The 23,780-nt window shown below is 37.7% G+C and overlaps 6 protein-coding genes across 8 annotated transcripts; all 6 read right to left on the bottom strand.

Annotated features, from left to right (window-relative positions):
• Nucleotides 1–2,847: 2,847 nt before the first annotated feature.
• On the bottom strand, nt 2,848–3,213 carry LOC105968623 (glutaredoxin-C5). The gene has a single exon (XM_012993255.2). It carries the CDS (start codon nt 3,211–3,213, stop codon nt 2,848–2,850), a length of 366 nt encoding a protein of 121 aa, XP_012848709.2.
• Nucleotides 3,214–3,763: 550 nt separating this feature from the next.
• Nucleotides 3,764–6,834, bottom strand: LOC105968621 (G-type lectin S-receptor-like serine/threonine-protein kinase At1g11330). The gene is made up of 7 exons (XM_012993252.2): nt 6,004–6,834; nt 5,758–5,865; nt 5,495–5,685; nt 5,193–5,403; nt 4,853–5,087; nt 4,533–4,683; nt 3,764–4,442 (listed from the first exon to the last, which is right to left on the bottom strand). Exons 1-7 carry the CDS (start codon nt 6,521–6,523, stop codon nt 4,125–4,127), a joined length of 1,734 nt encoding a protein of 577 aa, XP_012848706.2. The 5' UTR covers nt 6,524–6,834; the 3' UTR covers nt 3,764–4,124.
• Nucleotides 6,835–7,346: 512 nt separating this feature from the next.
• Nucleotides 7,347–11,033, bottom strand: LOC105968359 (G-type lectin S-receptor-like serine/threonine-protein kinase At1g11300). Its single transcript, XM_012992988.2, has 7 exons — nt 9,304–11,033; nt 9,122–9,229; nt 8,822–9,027; nt 8,517–8,727; nt 8,189–8,432; nt 7,909–8,059; nt 7,347–7,803 (listed from the first exon to the last, which is right to left on the bottom strand). The coding sequence occupies exons 1-7, from the start codon at nt 10,634–10,636 to the stop codon at nt 7,504–7,506; spliced, it is 2,553 nt and encodes an 850-aa protein (XP_012848442.2). The 5' UTR covers nt 10,637–11,033; the 3' UTR covers nt 7,347–7,503.
• Nucleotides 11,034–12,598: 1,565 nt separating this feature from the next.
• Nucleotides 12,599–15,776, bottom strand: LOC148766031 (G-type lectin S-receptor-like serine/threonine-protein kinase At1g11300). Of its 2 annotated transcripts, none has more exons than XM_088812281.1 (6): nt 14,465–15,776; nt 14,276–14,374; nt 13,970–14,178; nt 13,393–13,841; nt 13,164–13,314; nt 12,599–13,058 (listed from the first exon to the last, which is right to left on the bottom strand). In XM_088812281.1, exons 1-6 carry the CDS (start codon nt 15,774–15,776, stop codon nt 12,759–12,761), a joined length of 2,520 nt encoding a protein of 839 aa, XP_088668407.1. In that variant the 3' UTR covers nt 12,599–12,758. The 2 variants fall into 2 exon arrangements, with proteins under 2 accessions (XP_088668407.1, XP_088668408.1); XM_088812282.1 differs by having other exon boundaries at nt 14,276–14,371.
• On the bottom strand, nt 15,735–19,267 carry LOC105968616 (G-type lectin S-receptor-like serine/threonine-protein kinase At1g11300). The gene is made up of 7 exons (XM_012993250.2): nt 17,812–19,267; nt 17,550–17,657; nt 17,254–17,456; nt 16,954–17,164; nt 16,605–16,848; nt 16,380–16,530; nt 15,735–16,289 (listed from the first exon to the last, which is right to left on the bottom strand). The coding sequence occupies exons 1-7, from the start codon at nt 19,094–19,096 to the stop codon at nt 15,990–15,992; spliced, it is 2,502 nt and encodes an 833-aa protein (XP_012848704.1). The 5' UTR covers nt 19,097–19,267; the 3' UTR covers nt 15,735–15,989.
• A 154-nt stretch (nt 19,268–19,421) lies between these two features.
• On the bottom strand, nt 19,422–23,474 carry LOC105968361 (G-type lectin S-receptor-like serine/threonine-protein kinase At1g11300). Of its 2 annotated transcripts, XM_088812283.1 has the most exons (8): nt 23,143–23,474; nt 21,374–22,588; nt 21,177–21,284; nt 20,877–21,082; nt 20,585–20,795; nt 20,240–20,474; nt 20,001–20,151; nt 19,422–19,921 (listed from the first exon to the last, which is right to left on the bottom strand). In XM_088812283.1, the coding sequence occupies exons 2-8, from the start codon at nt 22,461–22,463 to the stop codon at nt 19,601–19,603; spliced, it is 2,322 nt and encodes a 773-aa protein (XP_088668409.1). In that variant the 5' UTR covers nt 22,464–22,588; nt 23,143–23,474; the 3' UTR covers nt 19,422–19,600. The 2 variants fall into 2 exon arrangements, with proteins under 2 accessions (XP_088668409.1, XP_012848443.1); XM_012992989.2 differs by lacking the exon at nt 23,143–23,474 and having other exon boundaries at nt 21,374–22,914.
• Between the last annotated feature and the right edge of the window lie 306 nt (nt 23,475–23,780).

Raw genomic sequence — 23,780 nt, 5'->3', positions numbered from 1 at the left:
TTTACAAAAAAAAGGGCCGGTGTATACTTCTTTGGGCTTTCTTGTACACACTAATCAAAGGATCCTATATTTTTTAATTGAAAAGCTATTAATTAATTGTTTAAAAACAAATATCATCATAACTTTATAATACTTTCCTCAAGAAAAAAAAAAATTATCATAACTTTATAATACATTAATTTATTAATTTAAAAATGAAGCTCTGCAAACTTATGCTTGGATTCTCTAAATCTTGAAAAATCACAGTAAGTATAGGAGAGAAAAAAAAAATAGTTTAATTTAGTATTAGTGCTAGTGTTAGTTTTACGATTAAAATTAAAATTGTGTTTAGTATTAAGATTAATATTATTGTTAATATTTGGATTCTGGTTAAAATTATGATTATAATTATAATAAGAATAAATATTAGCTAGCATTAACATTAGAGTAGAATTATGATTCGCATTATTAGTACTCGTACTTAGGGGTGGGCATTCGGGTCGGGTCGGGTTATTCGGGTTTTTTGCAAAAAAAAAAATTACCCGAACCCGACCCGAGATAACCGGGTACCCGGTTATTTCGGGTTGGGTTCGGGTTTTGCTATTTTCCCCATTTTTTGTTTTTCCTAATAATTATTTAATACTTCCAATTCGAAATGTGACATCAGACTTCATAAAATATCAAAAATATATTAGATGTTGCTTTACTTGGGTTACAAATACGGGAAGTAAAAACATATTGTTATATACACAAATTCATAAAAATAAAAGAATAACTAAATTTATTACACAAAAACAATTAATCACAAAAAAAAAAAAAAAAAATTATCAAACAAACAATAACTAATTTACATAAAATATACATACAGACAGACATATATATATATTAGGGGTGGTTTCGGTACGGTTACCGAACATTTTGTTCAATAGCGTGTACCTACCGTATCTTTCGGTATTGAAAAATTCTATACCGTTATCGTACCAATAATTGCGGTATACCGTTATTCGGTATACCGTAAGTTTCGGTACGGTACGATCGGTACGTGGTAATCTACCGTACATCATTTTTTTGATGAACTCGGATGATACCATAATTAAGATGAATACTAAATAAATGCATAAATACAACAAATTAAGCAAATGAATATGGTGATCGATCAAGCAATCTACATGAATATACATTATACAACCGTAGTAGCATATGTTGCTTTAATTAACTAATACTTACCTATAGAAAAATTGTAGAAACTTGTAATGAGCAAAAAAGTTTGATGGTTTAAGTAAGAGAAATAAAAAAATAAATTTTTTTTTTGCAATAATGCAAATGAAACAGAAGACCGGGAACTCAGGGGGAAAGAAAGGGAGAAGAAAATATGGCAAAAAGTATACCACCAATAAGTGATTAATTGGACTTTGAAACTAAAGAAGTACGTGACATAAACAACTTTAACGAGAGCTACTATTGAGTTTGCATAAATATATGAAGATAATAAAAAAATTATAATTATGCATATATATATATAATATATATATGATGTATCATATCGTTATTCTTGTTTTTTATTTTCTTTATAATATTTGTTGACTATATTTTTTTTTATCTAAAGTTGAATATAAAGTATAAAGTTGAATATATTAACTAATTTTAAAAATACAAAGTTGCGGTACGGTACGGTATTACCATGGTATTGAAGATACAATACCGCTACCGTACCGTAAGGCAATGGTACGGTACCGATACCGTACCAAATGTAGTGGTAACCGATAGTTCGGTATTTATTCGGTAATTTATGGTAGGTATACCGTGGTAATCGGTATTTGGTAATTTTTGCCCAGCCCTAATATATATATATATATATATATATATATATATATATATATATATATATATATATATATATATATATATATATATATATATATATATATATATAGATATAATTTTTTTTTACCGGGTACACGATCGGGTACTCGGTGGAATTTCTAATACCCGGACCTGACCCGGTTTAATTTGGAAGCACCGGGTACCCGAACCCGGGAAAAACCCGATTAAGTAAAAAATTACCCGATTCGGTCGGGTCATACCCGAATAACCCGACCTGAATGCCCACCCCTACTCGTACTAGTATCAATGTTAAATATTAATATTAGTATTCGTATTAATATTTGTATTTGTATTTGTATCGGTAATAGATTTTAATATTGGCATTAAATTTTTACTTGTTTTGCACGTGTTTGTGGGCAATATTTTAAACGGTTAGAGTTAACTCTTTCAAATGAACGGTGATTAATGGTATGCCACGTGGGCCAATTCTCATCGTACAAAGACTGTAGAATCTAAATATCAGAAGGAGGTAATGTATGTAGTTACTATTTTGGGCATTTCTTGATTCAAGCACGAAGACTAGATTTTGGAGTTCAAATTTTATTCTATTTTAATATGAGTTTAATAATAGTAAGTAATAACACTCTAAATTAGAGAGATCCCAATAATTTCTCAACCTATCCAATTAATTTAAATAACTAATTAATATTAATTTAAATAACTAATTAATACTCTATTCGTTCCACTATAACTGTCATTTTAGAAAGAAAAAAATGTTTCATATCTCTTGTTTGTCAAGTGATTAAATAATTAAGGTTATTTTAGTATTTTTAATACATATTTCATAAAATCAAGAGACGATTACTAAAAGAAATTGAAAAACGACTATTATTTAAGAAGACTACATATGTCATTCATGATCATCTAGTAGTAAACCACCAAATGAAAGAAGATTATCGGTCTTTTTCCGCAATTTAATCATAATAATTACTATATGATTAATTATTAAATATTAAATAATTAAAACGAGAAGAACGAAGGTCGTCAAAGCCAAATAGCACCAGCCTGTTTGAGAAGGGGAGTAAGGGTTCCATTAATATGGGAAGCCAGAACAGCATCTATCCCACCAACCAGATTGCCGCCGATGAAGACCACCGGCACGGCGGCAGCGGCGGATCCAGTAGCAGCGGTGGTGGTGGTCATGACGAGACGCATCAAGGCCCTGTAAAGCTGCTTGCCTTTGGGATGTTCGTCAAGCTCGTGGACCATCGGACTAACCCCCATGCCGGAGAAGAGCCTCTTAACGGCGTGGCAGAGGCAGCACGTGCTCTGGCTGAATATAACCACCGCATTTTCCCTAGCCATTTTCTCTATGTCCGGCGTCGTCTTCTTCTTCTTCTCATAATGCATTTCCAGCCCCACTGCAAGTTTTGATGATGAGGTGATCACTTTTGTGTGCCGCCGCCACCGTCGGTGCATTTTCAGTTATTTTAGTTACCTAATATTTTTTGTTCTTGTGGAATATATGTGTTTTAGGGTTCTTATATGTATATATATATATATATATATATATATACAAGAAAATATATGTGTGGATGAAGATAGATACACATAAATGTAATTTACGTATAATAAATGCAGTGAGTAGTGAGTACAGAGTGGTACTACTAATTATTATTTATTACCCCCGGCCCAGATGGTGATTAATTAGTTAGAGTTGAAAATTCTAACCTTCTTCTCTTAGGAATGATTTTCGTTTTCATTCCGTCGTCATCATATTCATATGTACCGCACCACCCACTAAGTAGCAAGTAAATAAATACATTCAAGATTCAAACGTACAGGTACTAACAATACAAGAATAGTATTAATATTATATTTGTTTATTCGGACATATATTTTCGATTTTTTCATTTAGAGTATAAATTCATAATCAATATCACAAATAAAGAAATAAATATTTATAAACTAAACTTTACTTAAAAACATAAATTCTCTAAAAATATGAACTAATGTTTGCATTCCAGGGAATCCATATGTGTACAGACAAGTGGTAGTTCTGTTATACTTAAGAAGAATAAATGCAGAAGTGCCAAGCTGGCAGTGACCGGTGGAATGAGATTGTACAAATTGATACTGCAATTGAGATTTAATGTACTGAATAACATTGCACATGCATGCTACCAGAAAAAAATTAAAATTAAAATTAAAATTGAATGTCACCTGTTGCTGTTTCAATATTACTTCACACCTAATTCAATTCACTATAGATGTTCTTCTTTTACATGTAGCAGAAATTCTACCGCACCGTAGCAGCATGATCACCGACCATCAACCATGGTTATAGTAACATTATTCGTCGAGCAACTGCTTTGGCTCTGCTGGGAAGAACCCGTACCGGCCGTTTCCGACCTAACCGACTTCACAGAAAACGCAGCTTGCTTTGGCTCATACAGCTCTACAGTTTCACTGCTCAGCATTGACAGCACAGCCGAAACCGAAGGCCTGTCTTTAGGAAGTTCTTGCACGCACAATAACCCTATATGCATGCACCGCATAATTTCCGATGAGTATCCCGAACTTGATATCCTCGGATCTATCAAAGCCCCAATTTTGTCTTCGTTCCACAGTTTCCATACCTTTCAGTTTCGAAAATGATTTTTTAATAATAAATGATTTGATCCATAATTAATTAATATGAAATTGGAGAGTTTTAAAAGTTGACTAACATGTCCCAAGAGGTTCAAAGAGCCTTCTTGGTAGAAGAAACTCGTGTTCCTTCTCCCAGTTGCAATCTCTAGCATTAAAACTCCGAAGCTAAACACATCGGATTTCTCCGAAAATCTTCCTTCCATTGCATATTCGGGAGCCATATATCCACTGCACGAATAATCATATTAGCTTGAATAAAAAGTTGTAATATATATATATATATATATATATATATATATATATATATATATATATATATATATATATATATATATATATATATATATATATATATATATATATATGGCATGGTTGGTTCACCGAGACATATACTTACTATGTTCCGACGACTCTTACAGTGCTGACATGATCTTGCTTAGTTCCATATATTCTGGCCATGCCAAAGTCCGATATTTTAGGGTTCCAATCATTATCAAGTAATATGTTACTCGGCTTGAGATCTCTATGGATTATCTTCAATCTGGAGTCTCTGTGGAGATAAAGGAGACCTCGACATATACCTTCAATAATGTTGAAACGCTTTCTCCAATCGAGGATGTCCTGTGATGGATCTACACAAAATGAATTCACAGAGAAGATCAAAGAATTTTAATCCGAAATCTAATTTGAGAGCAACGTTTGGCATTGATAAAACAGAGTAGGAAACTTGAACTCACCGAATAGGTAAAAGTCCAAGCTTTTGTTAGGCATGTATTCGTATACCAGCATCGTCTCTTTGCTCTCCACACAGCAGCCAAGTAGCCTAACAAGATTCCTGTGTTGGAGTTTAGAAATTAGCACCACTTCGTTCGTAAATTCTTGCATCCCTTGTCCAGATGCTTTCGAAAGCCTCTTAACTGCAATTTGTCTTCCATCACCCAAGTCTCCCTAGAGTTGCACAACTTCATAATCAACAAATGTGATAGATACACATTATAATAATATAAACTCAAATAAATAAAAGATATCGATAGATTACCTTGTAAACAGGTCCAAAACCGCCCTTTCCGAGCTCGTTGGGCTCGGAGAAATTGTCGGTGGCGTTTGCAAGGATCTCGAGTTTAAACAACGGCAACTCTTCGAGATTAACTTGACTTAATGAAATTTGAAGAGCGGGATCGACTGAACCTGATGCACCCGCCATTGCAATCTCACTTGCTGTTTTCTTGACTAATTAACGAGGAAATGCATATTAAGTTCAATCTGCATATTATTTCAAGGGATTAAATGTACAATATTTACCTCTGCGCTTAGCCATCCATCTCCACAAAAAATACGAGCAAACTAATAGCAGAACCAAGCCAACGACAACAATAATTATTACGATCTTCTTGGAGCTTTTCTTACTCTCTGAGACAAAATAACAACCACATCAATAATTTCAAAATAGCAATATCTCAATGATAGTAAGAAGCACAGCTCAAAATAGAAGGAGAGATAAAGAAATCATAAAACAGTAATTTCTATTGAACAGACAAATGAAATTACCTAATTCAGAATTCGCCACACGAATATAAAAATCTGAGCCAGAGCCGCTGGAAAATTTCTGAACGTCGATTAAGGTTCCTCTCCAGAACATACATCCGATGCCTGTGTCGAACCCATACGCTATGCACGAGCAATTCGTCAAGCATCGACCTTCGCACTGACTCGCCGGTCCAACCCACCGGTCCGAGTAGCCGGAGAGTTTCATCATCTGAAGCTTCAAAAACCCATCCGCTCCTCCGCCGCCATTGATTGTCCCATTATTCGATTCACAGCTCAACGGAACCCTCCTCAAACACCCACCGGTCCAATTCCCAGACCCCCATTCCTGATTTTCCCGCGGGTAAAACCCCTGCAAACAAGTACAAATTGGAGAATCCTGCGCGTTGCAGCTCCCAAACGCCCCACACTTTCCAATTTCGCAAGTACTGTTGCCCTGTGCCCTGCAAATTCTAGGGCAGAAGGAACAGAGGACGATGATTGTAAAGAGGATAACAGAGACCGGACTTTTAGCCCTAATCATGATCGCCTGAGATACTTTCGCCCGCAGAAATCAGATAACGAGGCGTGAGCCGCCGCCGCCGCCGGAACTCGTTCTGAGGTAGAAAGCTCTAGCCGGAGGTGGAGAAGCTACAATCATCGGGAAACGATTGGATTAAGTTCAGTGAAAAGCTGCTGCATTTTTTTTTTCATGGGTATGGAGAAAAATACTGAGACCGGTAAAAATAAAATAAAAGAATATATAAAAATAAAATAAAAATGTAAGATAGTCTTCCTAATGTTGAGACAAAATTGACTGCATCAAATTAGACTCCAACAAAACATCAGGCGCACAAAAGGTTATTATCAAGTGGAATTTTTTGCTATTATACGCTTTTTATAATTAATTTAAATAATTAAATCACCAACTGACAATTCATTATTCAATTATTTTAGTTTCGATCTGTAATTATAAATAAATAAATAAATTCATACATGGTATTTTTTTTCTTCATCGTTATGATTTGTCTTTGTAATTTACAGCTGTTTTATTTTCCGTTATGTGAATTATTATCTATGATTTTATTCACACTACTTTATATAGTTGGGTTCATATTTGTCAAATGTCAACTTTTCACATCGCAACTTGAAGGATTTTATTATTATTATTATTATTATTATTATTACAACTACTAATATTATTATTATGCATTTCTTTTTCCTATAACAAATTAGCTGTGACCATTTTTGATTTGTAATTTTGTTCTAAAAGCGAGGATCATAATTCAAAGAAGAGGGCATTTATGTACAATTTTTAAAAGTAAAGTACCAAAAATTAAACAAAAAAAAAAAAACTACACAATAAATAATTAAATTGGATCCAATACTCCAAATAAATTTTATTTTTATAAAACAGAGTAATCACACACGTGTAAATAAAAGGCAAAGCAAAAAGACAAAAAAACATGTATATATATAAAATGTTACATTTCAATCACATTGTAATGACTAATGAGTCCCACGTCATCTGCCATCAAGCACAGTGACAGTGAGCTCGTTGACAGAGTGTCCAACTTGAGTTGAAGGCTGAGTCGACCCGGTCCACTTCTCTGCAAAGACTGGCTGCTCCGGCGGCGGCAGCTCCAGAATTTCACGGCTGAGCATTGACAGTACAGTTTGAATGGTGGGTCTATCTTTCGGAAATTCTTGCACACACAATAATGCTATCTGAATGCATCTTATAATTTCTTCCTTAAATTCCGGAATTGCTATGCTTTTATCAGCAAAACTCAATCCATTGTCTTCTCTCCACAGTTTCCATGCCTGTAATTAATTGTTGTCAAGCAATTAATGATAACATTAATATTAATTAATTATGATGCAAGAAATTAATTTATTATATGGGAGGATGACAAATTAAAGGCTTACATATCCTAAAAGGCTCAATGACAATTCTTGATTGTAATAGTGTGTGTTCTTCTCCCCTTTCACTATCTCTAACATCAGCACACCAAAGCTGTATACATCCGATTTTTCCGAAAATCTACCTTCCATCGCGTATTCTGGTGCCATATATCCACTGCAACGATCATAATATTTTAATTAAAATTCAATTATTTTATCGGAGTCTGGGACGTCAGACAAAAAACGAGGCTAATCTTTCCAACCAAACGAGGCCTAAATGTTTAAATTTGAAAAAATGACTTACTATGTTCCTACAACTCTGGCAGTATTCCCGTGATCTTGATTGCCTCCGAATATTCTAGCCATCCCAAAATCGGAGATTTTAGGGTTCCAATCCTCGTCGAGCAATACGTTACTCGGCTTGAGGTCTCTGTGAATTATTCTAAGTCTAGAGTCCCTATGAAGATATAGGAGGCCTCGCCCAATTCCTTCGATAATACTAAATCGTTTCGTCCAATCTAAATCCTTCTGTGAAGGATGTGTCGAATCTGCAAAAACATTAAGTTAAATATAAGTAAAAACTCTGCTTTTATAAACGACGAATAGGTTAAGATTTTGTATGTTGAACTGACCGAAGAGACAAACGTCCAAGCTTTTATTAGGCATGTATTCGTAAACGAGCATCTTCTCTTCTTTCTCGACACAGCATCCGTGCAATCTGACAAGATTCCTATGTTGCAGCTTTGAAATCACAATCACTTCATTCATGAACTCTTCCATTCCTTGTCCCGATGCCGCTGAAAGCCTCTTTACCGCTATTTCTTTCCCGTTTCCCAGGTTTCCCTAAAACCGATTACAAATCCCGTTTCAATATATACTTGTTATTACATGAACAAAGAGACACAATGTGCAGGAAATTAATTATGAAGTGTATTACCTTGTAAACGTGACCAAAGCCACCTCTTCCAAGAAGATTGTTTTCGTGAAACTGATCCGTTGCGTTCGCTAGCGTCTCGAAAGTGAACAGCGGCAACTCTTCAATATTAACTTTCTCCGATTCGTCTTTGAGTACGATTGCAGTTGAATCCGACGAAAATGTCTGCCCTGCTTCGAAAACCTTCGTCTCTTTTGTTTTTTCAGCCCCTGGTTTTAACCACAATGTAAGAATAGAGTAACTCAATACACTTAAACCATGTCCAAGAATTAATTGATCTCATCACATCACACAAAATCTCACCTTTCTTCTTAACCAACCAGCACCAGCCGACGAAGATCAAAACCGATATACCAAAAAACCCCGCCACTATCGGGATTATGATATACAGCTTCTTGTCTTTGTGATGATCTGAAAAAAAAAGGCAAACAAAATAAATATATTTATATTTATTATAAAAAGGCGAAGTTGTCGAAGAAAAATACCTAATTCAGAAGGCGGCAGACGAACATAAAGATCGGTACCGACACCGTTAAACTGCTGAACATCGATCAAACTGCCGCTCCAGAACATACAACCGATTTTAAGATCATGCGCGTAAGCAATGCAAGAACAATTCCCCAAACATCGAGTCCTACATTCGTCCACTTCTCGCGACGAAAACTGTTCCGCGAAATCCGGAACCTTCATATACTGCAGCCTAATAAACCCGTCTCCATTTGTGTTATTGCTTTGATCGCACCTCAATTGATTCCTTCTACGGCAGCCACTAGTCCAATTCCCATTCCCCCACTCCTCTGTATTCGTCGGCTCGAACCCTCGCAAACACGAACAAATAGGCGAGCCCCGAATATCGCAGCTCCCGAAGGGGCCGCAGGTTCCGTAAACATCGCATCGAGTTTGAGGAGCCGACCACGTAACATCCCAACTCTTCTTCTGATCGTCCCACAGTGTCTGCAGCAACATTCCAGAAGAATCCAGGCCGATCTTCATCAGAAAATCCGCCGGAGGTGCGGTGAAGTAGACATCGCCGGAGGTGGTATCGTTGACCACGCTGAACCCGTCCAGGTACGGCGAGTACATGTCCTGCACCCCGATGAGAATCTGGCCGTTCCAGGGGCCGCTCCGCCAGTGGGGGCGGCCGTTGTTCCAGGTGAAGATCTGAGGGATGTTCAGCGCTTCCAGACCCGCCGTGAAGGCACCCGTTTCCGGGTCGGATCCGTTTTTCCAGGCCGACACGACCACCTTCTTGCCGGTGTTTGTGTTGTCGATAATCTTCATCGTCGGCATGAAAACATTCGATGGGTTTGAGAAGGAGTCCCACACAGTGGCCCCCGTTGCTCCGTCGCGCAGGAGAATATTCCCGGTGTCCTGGATTTGAACGGTGGCGTTCGCCGCAAAGGAGGATGTGACGTTAGTCGACCAGAGGGTTTGGTTTCGGCCGTCGAGGAGTACGAGGTTGCCGTCGTCGGAGATAGTTACGGAGCCGGAGGAATCGTTCAGGGGTTTGTCTCTGTTAGCGACCCAGATCACGGTTGCTTCAGAAACAGAGTAGAAGACACCCAAGTAGCGGTTGGTGGAGTTTTGATCGGGTGTGAAGAACCCCAGTTTGAATACGTTCCGACCGGATACTATGGTGTCGGAATCTCCGATGGATACACCGTACGAGATTGTGTCTGTTTCTAAAGAAAATCCCAGAAAAGGAAGGGAAAAAAAGAATTGAAGAAGAAACAGGTGACGGAATTTCGTAGTGGTCATCGTTGATTGATCGGCGTGAAGAGTTGCTGTTTTGCCGCCGGCAGCCGCCACTGGTAGCATTAAATGTAGCGGTGGTTTGAAAAAATTGAAGTTTGTTGGTTGGTTGGGTGATGCTTGTTTGTGTGTATAGGTATATATCCAGAATTGGTGAGAGTGAAGGTCAACTCTCTAGTCAGTTAAATAAATGCTTACACCCAAAAGCCATCAAATTACTGTTTGTTGTTAAATGGAGGACTCTTTGACTAAAAGTCAACCACTTTGGTTTCTTTGTTGAGTGTCCATACTCACAAATGTTATCTTTTTACTTCATTTTTCTCCATTTTTGGGCCCACCAACATAGGCTTTGCCCAAAGGTAACGACTTTTAGCATTTTCAGTGTAAAAGAAATTCACTTAGATTTCCAAATAGTAGTTCTTTTCATTCAAATACCAAAAAAAAAAAAAAAAAAAATTGAAAAACAAATTATCCGACTTAATATCGAAAGTTAGACAAGTAATTAATATTAGAAATTCCCGAGAATCTTACATGTAAGTAAAACTTCGCCCTGGTTAATTTTGTGGCATACGGTCTTTTTCATAGTTAATCTACCACATAAGTTCACATGCGGTCTCAATGTATACACGTTTGAGTTGGATTTTTGTGATCAAAGAAATCATCGTTGAATGAGTTCGAACTCACGGTGCTCTAATTTCACATTTTCATATGATGCACCGTGCGATGGGGGGCGTAATTACATTATTCTAGTATTCGTACATTTTGTAGATAATAATAAAAAATCAACACCTACCGAAGATAGAAATCATCAGGACGTGTTCATACAACTTTTGACGAAACATATGCAAGGAAAAAAATGTGCTAAAGAATTTATTTAATCACAAGGGGGCCCCTGTTTTTTGTTTTTTTTTTCCTTCATAAAGGTCAGCCATTTTAGTGGGAGATTCCACAAAGGAGGGCTGACTAGGTTCGGGAGTGCTTTGGAATTTGAAGTGAGTAAATTAAATGGGTTTTCAAATTGATTGTGTTAATTAATCATAAAACGACTACCGATTCGTCGAACTGTTGGGCTTTTGTCCAACCGTGACGGACGTAGTTGTGTGGCCGGTTCATTGTCCAGTCCGATTTTAAAAACGTTGCAAATATTATGAGGCTCGTTTTTTTTGTTATTTTTGGAACTTCGGTAATTCAGAAAAATAAATAAATAAAAGAAGAACTGTCAGTATTTCTTAGAGTAAACTGCAAAAAGTACATCTGTGTAATTTTTAAATAGCAAAAAAACATATGTGATAAATAAACTAGCAAAAACTCCCATGTGAAATTCAGTCAAAGGCAAAAACCCCCTAATTGACTTTCGTGTGGGTCACTCGCGAGATGCGCGACTGATAATTGATTTTTGGATGTGAAATGATGAAATTGACCCTCAAAATGTATTTATATATATATATATATATATATATATATATATATATATATATATATATATATATATATATATATATATATATATATATATATATATATATATATTTTCTTTTTAATTTGATTGTTTATAAATTAAAAAATTTAGTAAACAATTAAATTGAAAAATTATTAAAAAATTGGTAACTAAATTAAGTATAGATTTTTTTAAATACATAATAATGGAATTTAAGTTTTCTTTTGATGCGGATAATTTAAAATATATACAAAAATTATGTGATAGTAAAATACCTTTATAATTAAGATATAACAAAAAAAAAAAAAAAAAAAATATAAGAATTTATTAATTGGAAAATCCCGGGGTATTTGTTTCTTTTTATATCAAGTCAACACGCAAATAAATAATGGGCCGAGTGTGCTATTTAAATAATTTCACATGGGGTTTTTGTCAGTTTATTTATCATAGGAGGATTTTTACTATTTAGAGATTACATAGGGATACTTTTTGCAATTTACTCGTATCTCCCAGTTGCAAATTGATAAGAATCAAATTTTACGATAGTCTCTGGTGCGAGTTTTAAGGATTTAATTTGATGTAATTACTAATTATAACTCAAATGCTGTCAATTACTCAACCTGGATCACTTCTTTGGACTTGTTCATTATTACATATAAAACATTGTAAAAGATCAGTGATGCCATCAAATTGGCGTTACTTATATGTATCAACAGTGTAATGAAAGCATTTGAGGTTCCACGTCAATTATCATCGGCCGTCGAGCGCACTGACAGTGAGCTCGTTAATGGAAAATCCAACTTGAGTTGAAGGCTGAGTTGATCCGGTCCACTTTTCAGCAAAGACTGGCTGCTCCGGTGGCGGCAGATCCACTATTTCACGGCTGAGCATTGACAGTACAGTTTGAATGGAGGGTCTATCTTTCGGAAATTCTTGGACACACAATAATGCTATCTGAATACATCTTATGATATCTTCCTTAAAATCCGGAATTGCTATGCTTTTATCGGCAAAAGCCAATCCATTGTCTTCACTCCACAATTTCCATGCCTGTAATTAATGTTTGTCAACCAATTAATTATAACATTAATATTAATTAATTATGATGCAAGAAATTAATTTATTATATGGGAGGATGACAAATTAAAGGCTTACACATCCTAAAAGGCTCAAAGACAATTCTTGATTGTAATAGTGTGTGTTCTTCTCTCCTTTCACTATCTCTAACATCAGTACACCAAAGCTGTACACATCCGATTTTTCCGAAAATCTTCCTTCCATCGCGTATTCTGGTGCCATATATCCACTGCAACAATCATCATATTTATATATATGTTAGCATATACTATACGTACAGATGGTTGAATTTGAAAGATTCACTTACTATGTTCCAACAACTCTTGCAGTATTTCCATGATCTTGATCGCCTCCGAATATTCTAGCCATCCCAAAATCGGAGATTTTAGGGTTCCAATCCTCATCGAGCAATACATTACTCGGCTTGAGGTCTCTGTGAATTATTCTAAGTCTTGAGTCCCTATGCAGATATAGGAGTCCTCGCCCAATGCCTTCGATAATATTGAAACGTTTCTTCCAATCTAAAATACTTCGTGATGAACCAAAGAGATAAATATCCAAGCTTTTATTGGGCAAGTATTCATAGATGAGCATCTTCTCTGCTTTATCTACACAACATCCGAGCAATCTGACAAGATTCCTATGTTGGAGTTTGCAAATCACAATCACTTCATTCATGAATTCCTTCACTCCTTGTCCAGATGCCGCTGACAGTCTCTTCACAGCTATTTCATGATTCCCATCTGCTAAGTTTCCCTAGTTACCAAAAAAAACAAAATAAAAAAACAAGAAATTTGATTTAGCCAGCACTTGTGATTTGATGAAAAAAATTATATTATAATGAGGATATATATATATATATATATATATATATATATACATACTTTGTAAACGGGACCAAAACCACCCTTCCCCAGAAGGTTTTTATCGTGAAATTGATCGGTTGCATTTGCAAGCATCTCAAAAGTGAATAATAGCAAATCCTTCATATTAACTATCCTTGATTCATCTTTGAGTGCCATTTCAGTTGAATCCGACGAGTATGTTATTAGCCCTGCTTCATCATTCTTCTTCTTCACATTTATCTTCTTCCCTAATCAATTCACAACAAATTATATATGAGTGACAGACAACGTCTAAATATACTTATAATGTTCAAGAAACCAGTCCATGTGCACGAGAGGTTTTACCTTTCGCCTTAACCATCCAGTACCAAGCAATGAAGATGATGAAAACAACAACAACAACAACAACCACGACCGATATTATTATGAACAATTTCTTGTCTTCTGAAAAAAAGAAAAAGAAATACGCGATCATAAATTCTAAAATTAGGTGAAAAAAAAGAATCCAGAGAGTAGTTTTGTGAAAGAAAGTACCGAAATCAGAAGCGGACAGACGAAGGTAAAGATCAACACCGATGCGATTGAACTTCTGAATGTCGATAAGAGAAGTAGTGTTGCTCCAAAACATGCAGCCTATGTTAGGATCATGTGCATAAGCTATGCACGAGCAATTCATCAAACACCTGGCACGGCATTCTTCTTTCCTTGTAGCCGAATAATACTGTTGAGCAAAATCCGGAACATTCACAAACTTGAGCCTCAAAAACCCATCTCCACTTTTTCCTCCACCAGTATCATTATTCCGATGAGTACACTGTAATAGATTTATTCTCCGGCAACCACTAGTCCAATTCCCTCTCCCCCATTCCGCCATGTTCGTGGGCTCAAACCCTTTCAGACAAGAACAAACAGGCGAGTATTGAGTGTGGCAGATTCCAAACGCGCCGCACGTGCCGTAAAGGTCGCACACGGTTGAAGGATTCATGGCTGCAACATCCCAACTCATCTTCTGGTCATTGTAAAAGGTTTGCACCAAAGTACCAGAAGAATTGAGGACAACCATGGATAGAAGCCTCCACCGGTCGGGAACGGTGAAGTAGAAAGTTCCGTCGCTGTCGTTCTTTATGCTTGCAGTATTCAGGTAGAGTGAGTACATCTCTTTTATACCCATAAAAATCCGGCCGTTCCACGGGCCGCTCCTCCAATGCGGGCGGCCGTTTTTCCAAATGAAAATTTGTGGGATATTCAAAACTTTGATCCCGGAAGTGAAGCTTCCTAATCTAGGATCGGACCGATCATTTCTCCACGACGACAAGACCACCTTTTCACCCGTGTTTATGTTTTTGCTTATTTTCATAGTTGGCAGGTAAACATTCGAAGGGTGTGAAAAGGATTCCCATATTGTGGCTCCTGTTGCATTGTCCCGCAGGACGAGGTTTCCACTGTCCGTAATCTGAGCGGTGGTGGTATTCGTTGTGGCGGCGGCGGCGGCGGCGTTGGTGGACCAGACGGTTTGGTTTTTGGAGTTGAGGAGCACGAGGTTGCCGTCATCGGCGATCTTGACGACGCCGGAAGAATCGTTGACGAGGGGTTTTTCTCGGTTGGCGACCCATACAACGGTGGTTTCAGAGAAGTTGTAGAAGACGGCCAAGTAGCGGTGGGTGGTGTTGCCGGCCTCGGGGGTGAAGAAGCCCAGTCTGAAGAGGTGGCGGTTGGATACGATGGTGTCTGGGTCTCTGATCGATAAACCGGGTGAAATGGTGTCTGTTTCTAAGCAGAAGAAACTCGAATAAAGGAAAATGGATTGGAGAATAAAAAGTTGAACGATACTGAAGAACATCATCATTGATTAAATAAACATGTAAGCACTAATTATTTTTTCTTTTTTTTTTTTTTTCTGAGAGTTGGTTGGTATTTAAGTAAAATGGTGGAAAGTGAGGGTCAAAAAGGTAAGTCGTCCACTGTAACTATGAAACAAATTTTTTTTTTGTCAGTAGAGCAGCACCACACTTGGGTCGATGGACCACAGATACCCAAAGGCGATTGAGATTCCACGTCGTCATCGGCCATCAAGCACAGTGACAGTGAGATCATTTACAGACTGTCCAACTTGGGTTGAATGCTGAGTTGACCCGGTCCACTTCTCTGCAAAGACTGGTTGCTCCGGCGGTGGCAGCTCCACTATTTCACGGCTGAGCATTGACACTACAGTTTGAATGGAGGGTCTATCTTTCGGAAATTCTTGCACACACAATAATGCTATCTGAATACATCTTATAATCTCTTCCTTAAAATCCGCAATTGCTATGCTTTTATCGGCAAAAGCCAATCCATTGTCTTCTCTCCACATTTTCCATGCCTGTAATTCATCAAGTAATAACATTAGTATATTTTGTAATGTAAGAAATTAATTTATTATTTGGGGGGATGACAAAAATTAAAGGCTTACATATCCTAAAAGGCTCAAAGACAATTCTTGATTGTAATAGTGTGTGTTCTTCACTCCTTTGACTATCTCTAACATCAGTACACCAAAGCTGTACACATCCGACTTTTCCGAAAATCTACCTTCCATCGCGTATTCAGGTGCCATATATCCACTGCAACAATCATCATCAATGTTAACATATACCATATATATATGTGTGAATGGTTAAATTTGAAATTGACTTACTATGTTCCTACAACTCTGGCAGTATTTCCGTGATCTTGGTTGCCTCCGAATATTCTAGCCATCCCAAAATCGGAGATTTTAGGGTTCCAATTCTCATCGAGCAATACATTACTCGGTTTGAGGTCTCTATGAATTATTCTAAGCCTCGAGTCCCTATGCAGATATATGAGGCCTCGCCCAACGCCTTCAATAATACTAGATCGTTTCTTCCAATCTAAATCCTTTCGTGATGGATGTGTCGAGTCTGCAAAAAATTGAAGTTAAACATAAGTAAAGAATAAAACTCCGCTGCAGAAAATTCTCTGATTATAAACAGCGAATAGGTTAAGATTTTGTATGTTGAACTGACCAAAGAGACAAACGTCCAAGCTTTTATTAGGCATGTATTCGTAAACGAGCATCTTCTCTTCTTTCTCGACACAGCATCCGTGCAATCTGACAAGATTCCTATGTTGCAGCTTTGAAATCACAATCACTTCATTCATGAACTCTTCCATTCCTTGTCCCGATGCCGCCGAAAGCCTCTTTACCGCTATTTCTTTCCCGTTTCCAAGATTTCCCTACCAATTAAAAATCCGGCCATTTCAATACCTTTTATTACACAGAGACCCAATAAAAAAAGGAAAAAAAAATAGATCAAGTATGTTACCTTGTAAACATGACCAAAGCCACCTCTTCCAAGAAGATTGTTTTCGTGAAACTGGTCAGTTGCGTTTGCTAGTGTCTCGAAAGTGAATAATGGCAACTCTTCAATATTAATTTTCCCAGATTCGTCTTTGAGTACAATTGCAGTTGAATCCGATGAAAGTGTTTGCTCTGCTTCGAAAATCCTTTTCTCTTTTGTTTTTCCTCCTGAGTTTCACAAGGAATATGAATGAATAAATAACTAAACTTAAATCGTGTTCAATAAATTGATCCATCACATCACGCAACGCAAAATCTCACCTTTCCTCTTAACCAACCAACACCAGCCAATGAAGATCAAAACCGATATACAAACAAACCCCGCCACTATCGGGATAATGATATACAGCTTTTTGTCTTTGTCGTTATCTGCATCGGGAAATAAAAGAGAAACAAGATCAGTGAAAATTGGTAAAGAATGCTGAATATTACAGCTTCTGAGTTTGATCAGTACTATATTACTAATAGATCATAAATTTAGTTGGTAAAGAAATAAATGGAGAAACTTGTGAAAGAAAGTTACCCAAATCCAAAGCCGAAAGACGAAGGTAAAGATCAACACCAACACCAGTAAACTTCTGAACATCGATCAAAGCAGTAGTGTTGCTCCAAAACATGCAGCCGATGTTAGCATCATGCGCATAAGCTATGCAAGAACAATTCCTCAAACATCTCCTCCGACACTCATCTTTGTCTCCCGCCGAAAACTGATCAGCAAAATCCGGAACCTTCATAAACTGCTCCATGAAAAACCCATCTCCACTTTTACCATTGTTTTGAATATCACACTGCAATTGATTTATTCTCCGGCACCCACTAGTCCAGTTCCCTCTCCTCCATTCCTCTGTATTTGCAGGCTCAAACCCTTTCAGACAAGAACAAACAGGCGAACCCTGATTATTACAGCTTCCAAAGGGCCCACACGTGCCGTAAATGTCGCATCCAGTCTCGGGAGCCAACCATAATGCATCCCAACTCTGCTTCGGTTCACTCCACAGCGTCAGAGCTAAGCTTCCGGAAGAATTCAGCTCCACCTTCGACAAGACTCTCCACTGGGGAAAGGTGAAGTAGAAAGTTCCGGAACTATCGTTGGATATACTAGCGGTACTGAGTAGCGCAGAGTACATATCCCTTACCCCGATAAGAATCCGGCCATTCCACGGGCCGCTCCTCCAGTGGCGGCGGCCGTTTTTCCAGATTAAAATTTGCGGGATATTCAGAGCCACAACTCCGGAGGTGAAGCTTCCTGTTTCAGGGTTAGAATCATCATTTGCCCACGAAGACAAAACCACTTTCTTGCCCGTATTTATGTTGTCGGTTATATTCATAGTTGGCACGTAAGTATTCGTGGGGTACGAAAAGGATTCCCAGATTGCGGCTCCTGTTGCATTGTCACGCAAAACAAGGTTTCCAGAGTCTGTAATATGTGCAGTGGTGGTATTTGCTGAGGTGGCTGTGGAGTTGGTCGACCAGATGGTTTGATTTTGACCGTTGAGGAGCACGAGGTTTCCGTTCTGTGACATAGTTACAGAGCCAGAAGAATCTCTGAGAGGGTTGTCTCTGTTGGCTACCCATATCACGGTTTTCTCAGAAACGTTGTAAAAGACACCCAAGTAGCGGTTTGTGGAGTTGGTATTAGGGGTGAAGAACCCTAACTTGAAGACATGCCCAGGAGATATAATAGTGTCCGGATCTTTGATGAATAAACCGGACGAGATCGTGTCTGTTTCTAAGGAAAAACCCAGGAAAGGAACGCAAATTATTACAAAGAAAATGGCGGGTTTTGTGTTCCTCGTCATGTTAATCATGAACTGCTGGTCTGCAAGTTGCTGGTTATAAATACTTAAAATTAAATGACATATATATATACACACACATATATATATATCCAGAATTGTATGTAATGGGTTTCATCTGTCAAATCCAGCAGGACCAGTACTTTAGTTTTAGTCCAGTAACAAGACCAGCAAATGTTTGTGCCTTGACGAAATATACGGTGAACGAGAGAGGCCACGATAGATAGGGTATAAAAATTCAAATTTTAGTGGGAAGATTCCATCGAGGACGGCAGAATTTTCTTCCTTTTTTACTCCGTAGAAATTTGTATTCTTCAATCTGGAAACGTCCTCTTAATTCTCGTAAGATTCTTTTCCTTGATTCAAAGAAGAAAATTCAATCTTACGTACGTGTCAAAGAAGTGGTGACTGACTGGAACAAATACATTTTTTTTTTCTTTTATGGAAATTAAAGTGGACTTGTTGAGAGAGACAGAAACTAAAGGCGTGAATCGATCGATCACCTAGAACATAGAATCATCGCCCCTCGAGTACTGTAATACTGACATTATTATTGGATGACCCTGTCATTGACTGGCTCTGGGAGGAAGAAGAAGTCAATGGACAAATCCGATTCGGCCTCTGCGTAAATGCAGGCTGTTCTGGCAATGGCAGATCTGCAATTTCATTACCAAGCATTGCAAGAACATTTGATATACTAGGTCTGTTAGCAGGAAATTCTTGCACACACAGAAATCCAATTTGTATGCACCGAATTATCTCGCCCTCAAACATTGGACTCGATATTCTCTCATCTATTAATGCCTCAAAATTGCCTTCTTTCCATATTTTCCATGCCTGTTAGAAAAATAATTTAAGCTCCAATCATATTGCAACACATATTAAAAAAAAAAAAAAAAAACCCGGCTTGGCTTACATGTTCTAGAAGGCTCGAAGCAATCTCGTCATTATAAAAGCTCGTATTTCTTCTACCGCATATAATCTCCAACACTAAAACCCCGAAACTGAACACGTCGGATTTTTCCGAAAATCTTCCTCCCAATGCATATTCAGGGGCCATATATCCACTGCAGCAAATTCAATGTGGTTAGCTACTATACTATATAAAAAAATAGTTTAATAAATAGGAGCGAATTTAAATTGTTTTTTACTAACTATGTTCCGACGACTCTAGCAGTATTGGCTTGATCTTCAATTCCTCCGAATATTCTAGCCATGCCGAAATCCGAAATTTTAGGGTTCCAATTCTCGTCTAGCAATACATTGCTCGGCTTTAAGTCCCTATGAATTATCCTCAATCGTGAATCTCTGTGGAGATAAAGGATGCCTCGCCCAATACCTTCCATTATATTGAAACGTTTTTTCCAATCTAGAATCTCTTGAGCTTGATCTGTATCATCATATTTATTTTTTGCCAGAGTAAATATAAATCAAGATAAGTGCTTAATACTCAAAATTTTGTTTTACTAATTTATCGGGAAAATTTAAGTTAATACTGACCGAAGAGAAAGACATCGAGGCTTCTGTTGAGCATGAATTCATATATGAGCATCTTTTCTTCATTTTCGACACAGCAACCTAACAAACTGACAAGATTCCTGTGTTGGAGTTTGGAAATTACGACCACTTCATTCATGAATTCTTGCAGCCCTTGTCCGGATGCTCTCGAAAGCCTCTTCACAGCAATTTCTTTCCCATTTGACAACTTTCCCTATATATAATATACAATTAGCAATAACAATGTATGATGGCTTAATAAAAATTATATAAAAAAAAAGGAAGAATAGATCACCTTATATACAGGTCCAAAACCACCTTTCCCGAGTAGATTCGCTTCGTCAAATTGGTCCGTAGCCTTAGCAAGCATCTCAAAGGTGTACAACGGTAAATCGTCAAGGCTAGCTCCATCCACATCATCTCTTAGCACTATCTCAGTTGAATCTGACGTATATGCCCTTTTTCTCTCATGTGCTGACTCTTTGCATTTTCTTTTTGCTCCTGATTCCAAAATAATAATATAAATTTGTTTTCCAGGACTAGTAAGTATCCAACATACTACATACAAAAACAGGTTCTCTCACGAAAGAATTACCCGTTTTCTTATTCCTCCACAGCCAAGAACCAAATATGCATACGGATATAGCCACCAGTCCGGTTATCACAGGGACTATGATAATCAATTTTCGGCCCTTCTTCTCATCTAAAAATAATAATAAGACATACAAACAGTTATTTTATTTAGATCTATTAATAAAATTTATAACAGAAAACGCAAATATATCAATGTACCTAGTACAGAATATGCAACGCGAATGTAAAGATCGGAGCCACCACTCGGGTACTGCCTAACATCCATCAAAGTATCCCTCCAAAACATGCAACCAATACCAGGATCATGCGAATACGCTATGCAAGAACAATTCCCCGAGCACAAACTCTCGCATTCATCTCTCCTACCTTGCGAAACCTCAATAAAATCAGGCACCTTAACGTTTGTCAGCTTAGAATATCGATCTCCTCTGTTTGCATCGCTCGAATTAACACTTCTCTCACACTGCAAACTACTCCTCCTTACGCATCCACTGCTCGAGTTCCCTCTACCCCATTCCACCTTGTCCACCGGTTCGTACCCTTTCAGACAGCTGCACATAGGCGAATGTCTCAAATTACAATTCCCAAAACGCCCACAAGCACCGTAAACATCACAAGCATCGATCGGAGCAACCCACGTGACATTCCAGTCCCTCTTAGCCTCGTCCCACATTGTCTGAACGAAACTCCCGTTCGGCTTCAGAATGACCTTCATCAAGAGACTGCCGTAGTAATCTCGGGTAAACGAGACCGTGCCATCACTTTGCCTGGTCACACTGTAACCATCGAGATAAACCGCGTACATATCTGTCACCCCCGTAAGAATAAGACCATTCCATGGCCCGCTTCTCCAGTGGGGCCGACCCATATTCCATATGAAGACTTGGGGAATGCTCAAAGCTTGTAGCCCAGCGGTAAAATTTCCGAAATCTGGATTCTCCAGAGTTTTCCATGATGTTAGTACCACCTTTTCACCAGTATTGATGTTGTCGGTTATTTTTAACGTTGGCAGGAAAGCGTCACCAGGGTGTCTGAAACTCTCCCATAGTACTCTTCCATTCGAGTTGTCTCGCAAGATGAGATTTCCAGTGTCGAGAAGCTGAGCGCTTGTGTTCTTTGAAGAGTTGGAGACATTTGACGACCAAACGATCTCTTTTTCTGAAGTGATGAGAACTAGATTGCCATCTTCAGACACTGTTATAGCTCCAGGAGAATCTTTAACGAGTGGCTTGTCCCGATTGGCTACCCAGACAATGGATGTTTCAGAAACAATATTCCATATGCCCATATGCCGGTTAGTGGTATTCGGAGGGCTGAAGAATCCCAGCCTGTAAACCTTGCCATTCGAGACAATGGTTTCCGGGTCTTTGACTATCAGAGTTCTTGAAATGGTGTCTGTTTCCAGGCAAGAACCTAAATGTGAAATCAAGAGTATTAGTACAAGGGATTCAAGAACATGTTTTGGGGTTGTGTGAGAGATTGGCATTTTGGATCTCTCAACTTGCTAATTGGTAAAAAACAGTAGATATAGATAGAACTAATAACAGAAAGATGGCTGCATTTTCTTTCTTTCTTCGCCGAAATTTCTGACTTGGGGATTCGGGATTTGCCATATCCAGTTCTGCTTTGCTCTTATTAGGATATTCTTCAACAGTCAATTGTTTCGCCAAACAAGTGAAAATGCGTAGATGCAAATTGCAATACTATTTTATTTCCAGTGGGTGGATATCTTAAATCCTGTCGTAAAGCGTTTTGGAGTATATATATATATATACATATATTGTATTCACACATGACAGAAATTGCCCATTTGCATCAATCTGTTTTCAACTTTACATATCGACATAAAATTTCACTGAAATTTAAAATTCTCGACTTGGAATTCAATTAAGTAATTATTAGGTATAATAACAGATAGTTTTGATTAAAAAGTTATTCTAGCATCATGAAACAACGACTCAATTTACCGGGGGGTTTGAACTACATGAATTATGGTGTTATGGTGTTAGTACTCCGACGGTGATTTCATCGGCGCCGTAGATTTGGGTAGGATGAGGAAGACAATCCGATGAGAGGGCAACTTGCCCTATCTTCGAATTCTGGGTGCTCCGCCGTCGTAGGTTTTGGTTTGGAGAAGCGCCGCCGAAAAACAGAAGTCAGATACGGCGGCGGTGTAGTGGAGGGCGGCTGTTGAAGTGAGTGGCGTCGAATCTTTTGAGGATTTGGGCCACAAAGCAAAACCTGATCCGGCCCACATTATTTTTAGCTTTTCAGTGGGTTTGCCCAAAACTTAAAATTTAATAATCAATTCAAAATAATATTTATTTGTATGGAAATTAAAAAAAATATATTATATATATATATATATATATGTGTGTGTGTGTGTGTGTGTGTATAACAAATTTATAATATATTCATGTACTTTTAATATTTTTTATACGTTATACATATGTTTTACCTAAGTTCCCGATTCTCCATTTTTTTAACATGTAGTTTCTCCGTATTTGTTTCTCAATTCCCGTATCGAACTGTGTCCGTGCGCTACATAGTTCAGAATAATTTAGTACAAAAACATTAATCTAATTAAGTGGTATTTCCATCATGT

This window comes from Erythranthe guttata, chromosome 13 (genome assembly GCF_056151865.1).
Source record: "Erythranthe guttata isolate IM_541 chromosome 13, IM_541, whole genome shotgun sequence".
Taxonomy (NCBI): domain Eukaryota; kingdom Viridiplantae; phylum Streptophyta; class Magnoliopsida; order Lamiales; family Phrymaceae; genus Erythranthe; species Erythranthe guttata.
This window is presented reverse-complemented; position numbering and strand designations above follow the sequence as displayed.

What these genes read in the sequence shown, in the direction of transcription:
- LOC148766031 (XM_088812281.1), bottom strand. Translation starts at nt 15,776, where the DNA reads ATGATGATGTTCTTCAGTATCGTTCAACTTTTTATTCTCCAATCCATT. An exon ending in CTGGATGGTTAAGGCGAAAG is followed by an intron (nt 14,179 to 14,275) that starts GTAAAACCTCTC and finishes TGAATTGATTAG; the next exon opens with GGAAGAAGATAAATGTGAAG. An exon ending in GTTTTGGTCCCGTTTACAAA is followed by an intron (nt 13,842 to 13,969) that starts GTATGTATATAT and finishes TTTGGTAACTAG; the next exon opens with GGAAACTTAGCAGATGGGAA.
- LOC105968623 (XM_012993255.2), bottom strand. Translation starts at nt 3,213, where the DNA reads ATGCATTATGAGAAGAAGAAGAAGACGACGCCGGACATAGAGAAAATG.
- LOC105968616 (XM_012993250.2), bottom strand. Translation starts at nt 19,096, where the DNA reads ATGATTAACATGACGAGGAACACAAAACCCGCCATTTTCTTTGTAATA. An exon ending in TCTTTCGGCTTTGGATTTGG is followed by an intron (nt 17,658 to 17,811) that starts GTAACTTTCTTT and finishes TTCCCGATGCAG; the next exon opens with ATAACGACAAAGACAAAAAG. An exon ending in CTTGGACGTTTGTCTCTTTG is followed by an intron (nt 16,849 to 16,953) that starts GTCAGTTCAACA and finishes AATTTTTTGCAG; the next exon opens with ACTCGACACATCCATCACGA.
- LOC105968359 (XM_012992988.2), bottom strand. Translation starts at nt 10,636, where the DNA reads ATGCTACCAGTGGCGGCTGCCGGCGGCAAAACAGCAACTCTTCACGCC. An exon ending in TCTGCCGCCTTCTGAATTAG is followed by an intron (nt 9,230 to 9,303) that starts GTATTTTTCTTC and finishes TTTTTTTTTCAG; the next exon opens with ATCATCACAAAGACAAGAAG. An exon ending in GCCAGAGTTGTAGGAACATA is followed by an intron (nt 8,060 to 8,188) that starts GTAAGTCATTTT and finishes TGATCGTTGCAG; the next exon opens with TGGATATATGGCACCAGAAT.
- LOC105968361 (XM_012992989.2), bottom strand. Translation starts at nt 22,661, where the DNA reads ATGCCAATCTCTCACACAACCCCAAAACATGTTCTTGAATCCCTTGTA. An exon ending in GTGGAGGAATAAGAAAACGG is followed by an intron (nt 21,083 to 21,176) that starts GTAATTCTTTCG and finishes TTTTGGAATCAG; the next exon opens with GAGCAAAAAGAAAATGCAAA. An exon ending in CCTCGATGTCTTTCTCTTCG is followed by an intron (nt 20,475 to 20,584) that starts GTCAGTATTAAC and finishes ATGATGATACAG; the next exon opens with ATCAAGCTCAAGAGATTCTA.
- LOC105968621 (XM_012993252.2), bottom strand. Translation starts at nt 6,523, where the DNA reads ATGATTAGGGCTAAAAGTCCGGTCTCTGTTATCCTCTTTACAATCATC. An exon ending in CTTGGACTTTTACCTATTCG is followed by an intron (nt 5,088 to 5,192) that starts GTGAGTTCAAGT and finishes CATTTTGTGTAG; the next exon opens with ATCCATCACAGGACATCCTC. An exon ending in GTAAGAGTCGTCGGAACATA is followed by an intron (nt 4,684 to 4,852) that starts GTAAGTATATGT and finishes TTATTCGTGCAG; the next exon opens with TGGATATATGGCTCCCGAAT.